General features: G+C 39.5%; 1 protein-coding gene across 2 annotated transcripts in view; it reads left to right on the top strand.

The window, feature by feature from the left end:
• Positions 1 to 14,868, top strand: part of PDE4B (phosphodiesterase 4B) — a 253,577-nt gene that overhangs the window by 194,965 nt on the left and 43,744 nt on the right. For both annotated transcript variants that reach the window (XM_028733175.2, XM_028733177.2), the window contains 3 exons: positions 3,076 to 3,112; positions 3,745 to 3,815; positions 5,417 to 5,466. In XM_028733175.2, the coding sequence (XP_028589008.1) occupies positions 3,076 to 3,112; positions 3,745 to 3,815; positions 5,417 to 5,466 (158 nt within the window). The remainder of the gene's footprint in view (positions 1 to 3,075; positions 3,113 to 3,744; positions 3,816 to 5,416; positions 5,467 to 14,868) is intronic.

Here is a 14,868-nt window from a genome sequence, read left to right as displayed (position 1 = left end):
GTTTGGCTTTAGTTGGCTTTCAACAAAAACTTACCTCCTTATTCTGGAATTATCCAATGGTTCTCCTCATCTACCTTTTCCATCCTCTTTCCTTTTGCATTTAAGGTTGCAATCCTATACATACTTACTTGGGAGTAAGTCTCAAATAATTCAGTGTCGTTTACTTTTGAGTATAGAATTTCATTTTAAGTCTTTAAAAACATAAACCAGATGGTAGGGCATTATGTCTTTAGTGTGATTTATTTATAATGCTAAGTTATGATAGGGACTGTTGAAAAAAATGTTTTTTGTTTGAGATGCAAGTAAAACAACTAATGCACAAAAAGTAAAGACTATAATCTCTAATTGTATACAGTATATATAAACAGAATATCCAGAGCAATATAAACACATCAGCACAGTTGTAATATTTCTAAGTCAAAAGGATAGGGTTTTTTTAATTAATAAAATGTTTAGTGTGTATATGTTTGATTATAAATGAGAATATATATTTAATAAAAACCCCAAAGATTTTAATGCCCTTTCTACCATGCATTGTATCTACCATCCTGAAAATCCACTGCAAATCTCTGCAAATAGCATTAAAACCAATGAAACAAGTCAACAAAAGCCAGAAAATTTAAAGTTGACCTTTACTCAGATGGCTTTGCTCTTTTTCCAGCTGAGAGGGAGTGTACAGCCCTAACTTTGAATTTCCTGGCTCTTATTGCTGTGTATTGCAAGAACCGAGTGGTAGTTCCTGCTTGGATTATTTTCTTTTTATGAATATACACTATGATTGGAGAACATTAGAAGCAGCCTTGTATGGATACATAAAACAAGAGGTATAGTATAGGTGGTAAAGAGTTTCTTACTGAATATATGGTAGCATAAGCAGATAATCCTTTCATAGTATCTTTCCAGTTTATAAATAAGTTGAGGTTGGCATATATATATATATATATATATATATATATATATATATGCAATGGTAGATACAGTAAGCCCACAATGTATGTGCATTTAACTTGCGTGCATTCAGCTTTATGTGTTTGGCAATTATTTATAAAATGGGATCAGACCCTAGGAAAAAAGAACCCAATGTCTTTGGACCCCAGTGTCCTTTGGCTATATGTGATTGGGCTTTAGGTGCGATCCCCGAAGCGTAATCCCTGTGTAAATTGCAGATTTACTGTATATATGTTAATAGGAAAGTAAGTTGAGTGGTTAGGTTAATGTGCATAATAACTGGCCATTGTGCAAATTCATCAGGCCTCACGGAGAATGTACATTTATTCCTTCCATGAAGAGGGATTTGTGCACATTGTCAGTTCAGTATACACAATCTTCAACAGGCCCTGGAGAATGTGCAAATCTTGGCTGAATTTTGTACAGTTTCCAGCTATAATGCATACAGTGTTATGCAATATTATGCAATATTATGTAACAAGAAAGGGGACTTTTACAGCTTCTCTCCCCTTCTCACATTTCTGATGGAGGTTCCCCTCCTTCAGTGCTGCTATTAAGCTAATGGTTTTTTTTTATAGTAGCTGGGGCCAATCCTGATAGGAATCACAGGGGAGAGAAGATGTAACCTTATAAAAGAAAGCTGGGAGATACATCTGATCTTACATGCCGCCACCCTACACACTGGAAGGTGGATGGAAGGTGCTACTCAGCTGTCTGGGAAACAGCTGAGAGTGGTTAAAAGGGGTGCTAGATTGCAGGAAAAAGGGCTCCTTTAGAGGAAAGGTGAGATAAAAATGTAATCAATCAATTAATTAATAAGCTTTCAAGCCCCCCATTCCTGATTCTTGGGCAATCAGTGTGAGGGTATCTTGTGGACCACGTAACATTACACAGTGGGTCAGAAGCAGCCTGGGGAGTACAGATTGCAGACTTCTGAACAAGAAATAAAGAAGAGGATTTGTTTCTTGGAGACTGCACATACTAATTTGATAATGTGCATATGTCCGAAGAACATACAAAATACATTCAATAAATTGACATACCCCAAAGCCTGTTGGAGATTATGCAATGTACTATGTGCCCATTCCCCCCAATGCCCATTGGGTATTATGTATTTTGGCTGGGAAATGTGCACAATTCCCTCCTCATGGAAGGATTCCGTGCACATTCTCCATGAGGCCTGGTGAATATGCACAATGGCTAGCTATTATGCACATTAACCATTCAAGTTACATTCCCCTTAACATATACATGCACATCTGGCACTGTTTGCATGTACCACTAAGGCAAACCATGCAAATCGAAGCTTAATGCAAAAGAACAAAATTCAGGTTCCCATACAGAATATCACTGTTTCTTTGCTCTTCCTCTGGTCCTCCCATGAATAAAGCCATGGTTTAGTTTGGCTTAGCATTGCATCTGAAGCCAGATAAACCATGAGCAGTAAGTCATAGAACAGAACTTGGCTACAGTTTGTGCTTTCTTTGCAGCAAGATAAGCTATAAGATAGGGCTCAGATGTAAAGCTTAGTCCAGCCGTAGCATATCCCTGGGTAGGAGTAGGATCAGAAGATCAGAAGTAACCACCATCTTCTCTCCAGGAACCCACAGATTGGCTGACTAGTTCTCAACAGGTTTGGCTTTGTGATGCGTGCAGATGGTGTCAAAATATACTTTACAGCCTAAACATGGTCTGCAACCAACCCAAAAGGTATCTGCAACCCGCCCTCTCTTTCATAATCACTTACCTCATTTAGTGAGGTACACTAAGGAGGTAGGAAAGAGATGTGGAAAACGTCATACGTAACCAAGAGATGCAGAGATGGATGTGCGTCATAGAGACGGGAGTTAGAATGCAAGGGAGTGAGGGCCAAATCGGATGCAACACTAGGAAGGTGGTGTGTAGCAGTAAAGAAACAGAATTTCCATAGTGATTCAAAGTTGCTACATATGTGTTTCAGTGCACATCTCTACAATCTTAATCTGTATGTACAGCATGAGTATGCAACTGTAACATGGGATGTTGCCCAAAGATTTCAAACAATATGAGAATGCATCATGTTTCTTGACTATGTGGTTGTTTATTAAAATACTGCATGGGATTCTTTTTCTTTTCATTTCTTACTAGACATGGAGATGACCTGATAGTTACACCTTTTGCTCAGGTATGTTCCAAATATTGTGACACTGATTCTAGTGCTAATGGTGGCCTATCTAAGGCATTTGAGAGCCCAGAGTGAACTTATGAGTATTGTACCTTTGCTTCATAAGGATCCTGGCCCATGTGATTCCTCCTTCGTCACTTCATCTGGCCTTCTGATTTGTCAGGCTTCACAGGTCTTACTGTATAGTCAGCCATAATGTCTTGATCACAGCCTCCCATTCCGGCCCCACCCTACCCCAGGCATCCTGTTCCAAATATAATGGCATTGCTAGATTGTGATAGTTGCATTATACTTATCACTTCTTTTTCATCAGCTTCATGTGCTGTTTCCTACAAATAACTGTCCTGATTAAGGATGTATGAGATCAGCTCTGTATATTGTATAATGAAGTTGAATATTTAGCGGCTTTTTTGCTTGTTAGGCACGATCCAATCAAGTTCAATACTGTGAAATCCCATTGTTTTAAGGGGAAAGTGTCAATCATGTGCTTAGTTATCTCCCACTACTTAAATCAATGAAGCTTTAGAGTATTTAACTGTCTAAATGTTTATATGTACGTTCTGAATGCTTGCACTTGTTTTAATATTTAGTGTGGCCTTTTTTTGTTTGTTTGTTTGTTTGTTTGTTTGTAGGTCTTGGCTAGTTTGAGAAGTGTAAGGAATAACTTCACATTATTGACAAATCTGCAAGGAGCATCAAACAAGTAAGTTGTTTCCTTTTTAAAAAAAGTGCTACAAAATTCACTGAGCTCCCATCCTATGGATGCTTACTAAAGAGGAAGACCACTGAAATGAGTGGAATCTAGGTTTGACAAAATATGCACAGAAATGCACCATAAGGCATATCTTCAAACTCAGACTGATTTTTACCAATGCTGGCACCTGATTAACACTTTGTTCAGTGAGGGAGCTATAGTGAAAAAGCATGAGGCCCAATGTAATGCATGCAGCCTGTCTCATATTGAACTCATGACCAAATCCAACTGATTTTAATGAAACTGGATTTTAGTCACTAATAGTTTAAAGTGTGTCCAGGAATTTTACCTAGCCTGTTGAACTATTTGTGAGTGCAAAGCAATATGCTATAAATTGGGCACTCCTAAGCATGGCCAATAGCAAAACTGCTTAAAACATTGTATTCTATTGAGGTTTGTATGACAACAGTAATAAGACAGATATGATGTTGCTGGACGCCAGCTCCCATCAGCCCCAATCAGTATGGCCCATTATTAGACAGCAGTGTCATTACACTAATGTTGGGACGAGGACATGGCTGAGAAAAATAGTGGCTTGTGTCAAGCCACCTAACGGGTTCATGCCGAGGTGAGAGTTAAACTAAGAATTTCCAACTTCTAGTCTACTTTCTTAGCCCTCTAGATTGCAGGGGAAAGGCTGCAAACCTAACCACTGTCACCTGGGAGTAAGCCTGACTGAATTCGGTAAGACTGACTTCTGAGTAGACATTGTTAGGATTGTGCTGTAAGCTAAGAAGTGTTGAATTCAATAAAGATTGAAGTCAGACATTACATGCCCCTTCTGCGTTATACGATGTGAAACAGTGTCACATCAGATAGCTATTTCTCATATGGCTATGTCTGAAGAAAATGAAGTATTCCTTCTATAACTGCAAAACCTCCATCATCTCTTTGCTGTCATGGAGACACTTGTAACAGAATTCATTATAATTTATTCTAATTTGAAACCAGTTTAAACTGATGATTATTTGAGAGAATTGGCTTTTTCACAGGATGCCTATTTTTGTTGGTCTTGGAGAGGCTTTAAGTGGTATCAAAGCAACCTAGAATGTCACATAAAACTAGTACTCTCCCTCCCTCTCTCTCTCTCTCTCTCTCTCTCTCTCTTTCTGTCTTTAGACTTGTAAAGGCATTCCAAAGCAATAAGTACGCATGTGTTGATCTATCCATATCAAAAGCACTTATTCTTTCAGCTCATGATTTCATAGAGTGCAACCTCACTTTTCCTAAACTTGCACTCATGTGGAAGTGGCTTGCAAATGAATCTATGAGGCAGTTGCACCACGTGGCAAGTGCCACATGGATCAGGCAATATGCTGTATCCTCTATGCAAAACATTCCAGTTTGCTGCTTATGGATACATGAAGAGAAGAAAAAAACATTGCTAAAAGCTGATCCATATAAAAAGAATCTACATTCACACAATTCATGTAACCATCAATTGTTCATGTGAAATGGGGAAGAAGAAAAAAACCCTTCTGGCTGTATTAACAGGTACCTACCAGCCCTGGGAATATGAATCTCACGATGCATTATTTATACCTATACAGGAGGTCACCGGCAGCAAATCAACCACCAGTCTCCAGGGTTAACATTCAGGGTACGTATTCTGTTGAACGAACAGTGTTTAAGTGGCAATAATTTTTTATTTTAATAAACAGTTAACAGTACTATTGATTCCATTAAAACCCATTAGAGATATAATATTTCAATCATCAGGGCTAGGTACATTTACAGCATAGAGCAAATCTGTGTCATAATTGTACAGAATATAATCAGAACTGCAGTGCTTCCCCCTTGTTTCTTTGTATTTGTTCTGGTCATTCATGAGAGGTGGATAGAAAACTATTGGACAATTCTATCATTGTAACCCGAGTGGGTAATCCAGGAGAAGCACTTTTAAAAAAATATGGAATGGTTTGTGACTAAGAAGATTGTTATTGTGGAAAGGCTAGTGGCTGTCCATTGAGAAAACTGGATATAGAGAATCCAGCAGATGGCAAGATATGCATGCAACACATTAGCTGGAAGAAGGGGGAAACAGTAATAGAAAAGAAGAGATATAGGAAAAAAATTCAGTGATGTAATGTGGGGTGGCTTTACACTTGATTTGTGACAAACCTGGTTATACAACTTTTACATAGAGACTTCTGCAGCAGAGTGATGCATCTCACTGTCTTAAATTCTTTGCGCAGATATAGCAGGGGTCACTAACTTTGGGGGGCACATTTGCAAACAGAAGAAGCTCATGGGCAGCACACACATCCAGCAACTAAACACGCAGAGCAACCCATTCCATTGGCTCCAATGCTTCTTTGAAGCCTAATTTCAGCAGGGAAAATGTGGACAACATGTGGACAACAGGGAAGGCTTCTGCAGCCGTAGGTGCACCACCAGGCAACAAGTTGGTGACCCCATGTTGGCTGTACCTAACTGTTGGCAGTGTGTTCTTAAGCTGAAATACTGTATTGCATTTCATTAATCATTCATAAGTCGTCTTGGACCATGAAAAAGCCTTTTCAAAGTTCATGCAGCAAGCCTACTCATAACTGTATATGCCTTCTTGGGCCATGCAAGCGCCCTAAGCATAAGCCTTCATTCAAGAAACCCTTAGTGAGTTAGGGACTTTCGCTACATGCAAAGACAGGCTCTGGCGGATTGAGTGGACAAGACCATTAGTGGGTCCCAACAGTCAAGAAGGGAGTTTTCTGCACGTGCTGTAGTGGGAAGTGGAGGGCAGATGGGTCTCGTCAATCTGGGAAGGTAGCCCATCTAGGAGAAGGAAAACTCTGATCCTAAACCTCTGCCGCCTTGTGGGATATCTTTGGGAGTGGAGTCCCTAAGATGATTGGATGGACCTTGTATGCCTCCTTCCAGCAACTCTTGCAGCCAAGCTGGTGTCAAACATATTGCTCTGCTTTCCTTTGGGCCACATCAGTGAGGCGCGGTGGGGGGGGGGGTCTTGTCATCTGGGCAGCCCAGGACCTCTATACACACTGCCCAGGCTTGTGCCCTGGAGAAGTCACTTCACTGCTGCTAACACAGCGGTTTGACTTCAGCCCCGGAGGCATTCTCCATTGTCTCTTGATACAGATGGCTGCCAACAAGAACAACAAAAACCCTTTACTGATGACAAGTGCTGGGATACTGATGACAAGTGCTATGCCTTGCTGTCTTCTTGTGCAAGAGGCATCAGCTGGAACCAAGGATACTACTACGAAGCTCAAAGATAGCGTCTCTTAACAATTCTAGAAATTACTCATGGTTTTTGCCACTCATCCTTTTGTTCCTTGCAACTTCCCTCATAGGACACATTGTCATTGGCATAGGTCACCATCATCTCAGCTCTTTATACATGCCAGTACTCACTTCATGCTTCCACGACACAAGACTGCCAGTCCTGGCCCCAGTTCTGTTGGCTGTACAACTTTACCACTATGCTTCTAAAACCAACACTTTGTTCAGCAATTCCTCTGCATGATTGGGCTCCCATCAATACCATGCCTTGATATTTGGATAATGCATCTAATAACAACATACGTTCTTATGTTCCAATGGTACATAAGCAAATCCATACTTTTTAAAATGCTGAGTTTACTCTAAAAGGCAGGGAGAGGAAATGATGCCCGAATTTAGGAAGTGTGATTAATTTGGAAACAGATGGCCATTTAGAATCCCAGACAGCAACCATTAAACTTAATAAGAGAGTTTCTGTTCGTTTGGATAAATGTGACATATTTCTTGCCAGCTTTCAGAAAAAAGAAAGACTAGAGATCAAGAGGTTAAATACTTTTTTCAGTAGGGTCAGATATATATATATATATATTCTTCTGGCTTCTGTTTCATGCTATGGCAGAGTAAATTATTTTACCCAACAAAAGACTATCGTCTCTGTGGGGGTTCTTTTGACACTTTCAGGTTGTTTGAGAAACAAGGAGCACTGAATTTCCCATTTTCTGTTGTGATTCTCGTGCAGGGAGGCGGTGTATTGAATCATCCTCAAACTGAAACAGCAATCTTTTATCATTGAAAAATGCAGTTCAGTCCTCATCATTCATGCCTTATCAATAGTTGTATGGCATTTGACCGCTCAGGTATAACAATACTGAATATTGCTTGTGTAATCATGAGTGAAGAAGCTCCCAGTTCTTCCACACACCCCAAATGCCAACACAATGTTACTTTTTATCATTTCACAAGTATTCCTTTGAAAGACAATAATTTCACATATGGTCTTTTTTGTTTCTTTCTTTCAAAATGGAAATATCAATCAAAGGATCCCCTTAAAGATCCCTGCTACACATATCTGGTCAAAATGTTGATATTTAGTCACAGGGAGAATAAAAAAATACAAATAATAGAAACAGTTCTATGCCTAGTGAAAACAATACACACCAAGTTATAATTCCCTGGTGTGTCAACCCATGTGGCTTGTGACTATAAAAATTCAGGCTGTGATAATCATGAAAACATTCTTGGACTCTTCAAAATATTTTCCCAATTATAAGTCCTAAGATTTAATCCTAGTCAGTAGTTTAAAGAGATAATATTGATCTTTGCATACCTTTTTTTCCTGAATGCTGTCCACTGTGTTCATAGCAATTTCAGAATTTCACGTGTCCTTAACCACTAGTTCAATATATGCATTCATCTACTGTGGGGTTGTTTCCAACAAGGTCACCCCATTTGTGCAAGGACTTCCACTCTTCCCCCTGTGTGCCTCCATAATCTGTTCTGGGGGTTCTTCTGGTCCCCGGAGCACATCTGGAATGGGTATGGAGCATGAACAGAAGAGGGAGAGGAATTTGCATTGTGCAAGCAAAAAATACTTGCGCAAAAAGGAGACATCTTGGTTGGATACAACCATGTCTCTTTATATTTCTTGCACTAATTTGGTTCTCTTGGGGTTTTTTTAAGTGCAAACTACACTATAGATTACTTTGCTTTTAAGTTTTATCGTTTCGTGGAGATACATGTTTACCTTGCCCATTATCTGAAACAATATACTTATAGAGTAGGGGTGAAGAACTCCCATCAGCCCCAGAACATGGCCAGTCGTCAGGAATCATGTAGTCCAGCAACATCTGCAGGGTCACAGTTTCCCCATGCCTGTAACAAACTAGGTGCAAATTTATTTTTATTTTGTCCAAGTGTCTAAGAAATATGCACAGATATTTAAAGTATACGAGTGATGCTTCCTAGTAAAAGGTAAAGGGACCCCTGACCATTAGGTCCAGTCGTGACCGACTCTGGGGTTGCAGCGCTCATCTCGCTTTATTGGCCGAGGATGACTAAGCTGCTTCTGGTGAACCAGAGCAGCACACTTTGACGTGCTTTTGAACTGCTAGGTGGGCAGGAGCAGGGACCGAGCAACAGGAGCTCCCACCGACCTTCTGATTGGCCAGTCCTAGGCTCTGTGGTTTAACCCACAGTGCCACCCCCATCCCAGATCAATGTTATTTTCCATCGCGGGTTGCTTCTCTTGTTAACAAAGCTAGGTACTCCCTTCACATCATCATAGAAGACACACAATCAACTAACATTAGTTGAATCAGAGGAGATTGTTCTCTTTGCTTTAGAAGTGTGACTTGTATCCTGTTATGAGAAGCACAAAATGCTTAAAGCCCGCTGACAAGTGTAATGTTCCTTGGTGAAGGAGGCAGACCTCATTCAGCATTTGCACTGGAAATGAACACAACACATTTCTTGGCACTAAATAGAACTTCCAGAACTTGGCAAGCAAACGGCAATTCTTCACTCATTATGTTTTCTTAAAAGATTATACAAGGAGTTTCTTTGCCCCACAGCGGAGCATAGAATCGTAGAATTATGGAATTGTAGAGTTTGAAGGGACCACAAAGATAAATCTAGCCCAATGCCCTGCAATGCAGGAATCTTTTGCCCAATGTGAGGCTTGAACCCACGACCCCGAGAGGAAGAGTCACACGCTCTGCCGACTGAGCCATCCCTCGGACAGGACATAGTAATATTCACCACAGATATAATGTTCAGTGCATTTTTAATATTGAAAATGCCTCATGCACATCATGACAAAAAGCTTTATGGCAACCCTGTAAGGGAGGCCTTTGTTAATATCTCCATTTTGCCAGTGGGGAGCTGAAGCAGAAAAAATTCTGGCTTGCTTATGCCTACTCAGTGAGCTTGTGGCTCGGGCAGGATTTGAACTGGAGTTTTCCCAGCTCACATTCTGTTACTACACTATACTACTAATTTAATGTTCTTTTAAACAGCTGTCCAGTCTTGTCATGAGATGTTTTCCTTAGTCTTAAAGCCACAGAGAGGACGAATAACATGCATTAGGAATATACCCTGTGCTTTGTCCTAAAATCCAGCCAGATTCCCCCCCCCCTTTAATTTTGTTGTAATTACAGACCACAGGAACACACAGAACTGTTTTCACAAATTAAAAAGACTCTTAAGGGGTCAAAAAGGCAAGTATTTGACAAATAAATAAATCTAGTTTGTGGGAACATCTGTTCTGCAACTGTGTGAAAAACTTTTAGTTCAAGGCAACAGTAATATAATAGATATTGTTACTGATCCAAGTTGCTGTACCACAGCCCTTGGCAGCAAAAATATATATATGCAAAAATGTACCACTGCATTAATACAGTTACATGCTGCTTCCATGCTGTTAATGCTTCTGAGAAGTTGCAGTTCTACTATCAGCTGGAAGCAGTCTCATGCCATGTCAGCCTCAGATGCATATGGGAAAACAGTGGTACCTCAGGTTACATACACTTCAGGTTACATATGCTTCAGGTTACAGACTCCGCTAACCCAGAAATAGTACCTCAGGTTAAGAACTTTTCTTCAGGATGAGAACAGAAATCGCACGGCGGCAGCGGGAGGCCCCATTAGCTAAAGTGGTGCTTCAGGTTAAGAACAGTTTCAGGTTAAGAACGGACCTCTGGAACGAATTAAGTTCTTAACCCGAGGTACCACTGTAGATGCATGGGGCATATTCATTATAGCTGAGTGGTAGTAACATGATGTAGCATTTCTTCCATATGTTTTTTTCAGCCATTCTCCAGCAGCTAGTGAGAAAAGAAATTGTATTCAAAAAACAATCAAAGGCAAAAGAAACTTTCAATGAAATTATCATGGATGAGTTGTGGGTTTTTGTCATGCTTGCCTTACTTTTGCGGTGGCCAAGAAACAATTGTGAGTGACCTTTCATTCTTCAAATCATCTCGCCAGTGGTCTGAATTTGCTGCCTCCTGGGTGCCTGCACTTAATCAAAGCCCAGGAGAAGACTTCATTTCCAGAGGGCTTTTTCAGCGCAGGAAGTACAGCAGCCAGAGACACGCTGCAGAGTGCTGGAGAAATGTTTACTGGAAATACAAACAGATATACTATCCTTGGCCACCTTGCAGGAATAAGGTAAGCTCAAAACCCACAGAAATTCTAAGCTGCCTGGACAATGAGGTAGAAAAAATGGAAGCCTCTTTTGCATATGAAGAACGATTTCGAGAAATTGAACAGGACAGATTTCAGCACAGTACTGCTGAGCATTTTGGAATCTCTCCTTGCCTTGAAATGACCTGTCCTACACATCCTTGCCTGCCAAGAACGCTGGAACTTATAGTCAAGCTCCTTGCTTTATTTGCTGCTATGGTGCCTTTAGCTCTCCTACCCACCACCAGGCAAATACATATTTTTTTCCTCAAGTGTGGGGGCTGGCAAAGAAGCATGGGGAAGAACCATAGGTCAGTGGTTGAGCAAATGCTTTGCATGCAAAAGACTGCAGGTTTCATCCATGACACCACCTTGTATGACTAGGAAAGACCTGTATCTCAAATACTGGGAGATGCTGGACATCAATAATGAACTAGGTAAACCAAGGTATAAGGCACTTTCCTATGTTATGTTTGAAACTTAAACCATGCCATGAGTCTGGAGATATGGTGAAGCTCAGGTGAAATGGACAAGGAGTGGGGGAAAGACTTAGCATCCGTTCTTTTTAAAAAAGGAGTATGTTTACCTGTGAAAATACTATAGAAAATAAAGTCAATTTCGACCTTTCATACAAATGGACAAGCAAACTCTTTAATTATCAACATTGCTGTTGAAAGAAAAATGAAAGTTTAGGATAGTTCTAAATCCTCAATCCCGCATCACTGTCTTGTGAGTATTGGAGTGATCGTTCTGTGATATTTTGGCAGTAGACAAAGCTGTAATGTAACTTTTGAATACATGTTTATTTAAAGAAGGGGATAGTTCTAAATAAACAAATTAGGTATAAATGTCTTACTTGAACTGAAAGCTAAATTATCTTCAAGACCACCCTGAGATGAATTATTTTACAGATTAAATCGGTATCTCCAGTATGATTTCCTGTCAGTGAGCCTCACTGAATACAGTGGAGTTCTTACTTCTGAGTAGACATATATAATATTGGACTGTGCAGGTATTACTTGAGTCTGATGGGGCTGTAGCATAATTTTTAAAGGATGAAATCATTTTATTATGACAGTGAATTGTTGCAGAAACAGATTGAGGGAGGGAGAGAGAGAGACAAAAAGAGAAAGTTCCTCAAGTGTTTTCAAAAGAAAATAAATGCAGCATGATAATGAATTACATGCCCAACAGTACAAAATCTGGCTTTTATGCTTTGCAACATTAGCTTGTCGATGTGTGCAACAAATTGCATAGTTTCCCAAGGCTCTTGGGATTTAAGTATAGTAAAAGCTCTGCTGTTACGAGCAGGTGTGAAATGGTGTTTTTCCCTTATTACTGTATCAGCTGGCCTTTTCTTAAATTCCTTACATGCCTTTACATGAACAATCAAATGTACTTTTTTATATGGGTGTCTTCTTGTGCATGAAAGTCCAAAGAAAAAGATGAATGGCTAGGTTGTAAATTATCTAAAATAGCATCGTAACCAAATTGTACAACTATTTTGAGAACTTTTTATTTTAATCCATATAGATTATGGATGTGCATATAGTAAATGAGCTGTGGGAATTTGCCATCATAGCCCCAAATCTCATGACAATCTCTGAGGATTTTCTCACCCAGCTCAGGGTATGCATACTGATGCTTTGGGATATAGACGCTAATTCATGCACCTACTCAGTTATGCAGGATAAAATACTATAACTGTTTGTCATATATCACTTGCAGAGTACTTCATAGTCTTCATTGTTGTTTTCTTGCACAATAACCTTATGAGGTAGGCACAAAGGAATCATGGTAGAGCAGTGATTTCCCTAAGGCCACAGAATGAGTCTGTGTAGGATTTGAACCCAGATCTCTCAGACCCATATGCTACTCACTGTATCCTGGTAGGTCTAAACTGAAGCCATTTAAGTTGACCTTTAGTAATAGGACAGCTCTATACTAGGGATATAAAATTACTGCCTTTGTGACAAAAATACTTTAAAGATCAGAAGTTACGTTACTTCTATGAAAACCAGTTCAGGTGCAAAAAATAAAAAATAAAAATGTTAATATAGAATTTATAGTAGGGTGGTTTCATGCTAAATATCTAAATTTAACACATACTTGAAAATGGCTAGTATCACCATCACATAAGTAAGGAGGGATAGAAGCAAGCCGAGATTAATCATGTAAGTAACACAGACTTCAACAGGAAAGGGGTTTTTTTTTTTGGTTGTGTGTGTTTTTTTTTTTTTTACCAACAACCAAAACACAAACAGTGAAAACAAACAGTGAAAAACCCCAGGTGGCTGATACATTGGGTATACATAATCAATAATAACATATTCAAATCAACCATATGTACAATTCTATATACCTTAACACTCCTCCCTCCACAAGGTTTATTTAACTTTTAACATTTTAATTGCCCCAAATTGTTCAAACCTGCCCAAATAAGTCAATATTTTCTCAAACCAATCCTCCTCCTTCTCACTGACCTTAAACCCTTTCATTTTATGTATCTTCACAGTTAGATATTCTAAGATTATAATATTTTTCTATTTTTCCCTCCATTGGTTCACCCCTAGCTCTTCTGCATTTTTCCAATTACTCGCTATAACCTGTCTGGCTGCAATTACCATCAATTTTACCCATTTACATTCCTCTTTTGTTTCTAACTCAGTGCTACTCAGGCTAATAAGAACCATTAATTTAGATATTTCCACCTTCCTACCCACAATTCCCGATTCAACAGGAAAGTTAAGCATGTGCCAGTGAAATGTCTGGGCTTGCACAACAATCCTGAACATGACTACTCAGAGGTGAGTCTGTCTGATAAAGTTCAGAGGGGGTCACTTTCCAATAAATGGGTGGTAAAGATAGGAAACTGCCTTATACCAACTTAAACCATTAGTCCATCTTGCTCATTGTTGTATATGGCACCAGCTGTTCAGGGTTCCAGACAAGTCTCTGCTATTTCTTTGTGAAAATGCCAGGTTTTGAACCCAGGATCTTTTGCATGAAAAGCATGGTCTCTTCCATTGAGCTATGGTCCTTCCTCTGGCTTTAAAAGAATTTAGACTGGCTAGGTTACACTGTGTGTTTTTGAAAACATAACACAGTAGATTCCTACTGGTAGAAATCTAATTTAGGAAACTCAACAGTGCCTCTCAATTGTTTTGTTTTTAATGTGAAAGCTTTTAAAAAAATAAAAAAGCAAATTTCTAATGAAGCTTGATGTTGTTGCAGATAGCTGGGAACAGCCAACAAGATAAGCTGTCATTTTGCATTGTAAATGAAAATATTGCGATCTTTAAAATATACATAAAGTCTGCTGGAGAAAATGAAGAATAGTTCTTTTGTCAGATAATACTTAAACTCCCCCCACCCCACCCCAAATTAACTGACTAGTGTCCAATGATCCTGGCTACAATAGTGGCTTCATTTCCTGCACTGCAAGGCTAGTTCATTCCCACAGAGAATCCACTTCTCATTTTCCCATTGCTTAGAAATACACACCCCCTGAAAGTTGGAATCATGCATCTTACTAAGTATTTCAGTTATGCTATTGACGTCAATGCAGTCATTAAATAGATTG

The sequence above is a fragment of the Podarcis muralis genome, chromosome 5 (assembly GCF_964188315.1).
Source record: "Podarcis muralis chromosome 5, rPodMur119.hap1.1, whole genome shotgun sequence".
Classification (NCBI taxonomy): domain Eukaryota; kingdom Metazoa; phylum Chordata; class Lepidosauria; order Squamata; family Lacertidae; genus Podarcis; species Podarcis muralis.
Note: the sequence above shows the minus strand (reverse complement) of the source record. Positions and strands in the feature narration are given on the sequence as shown.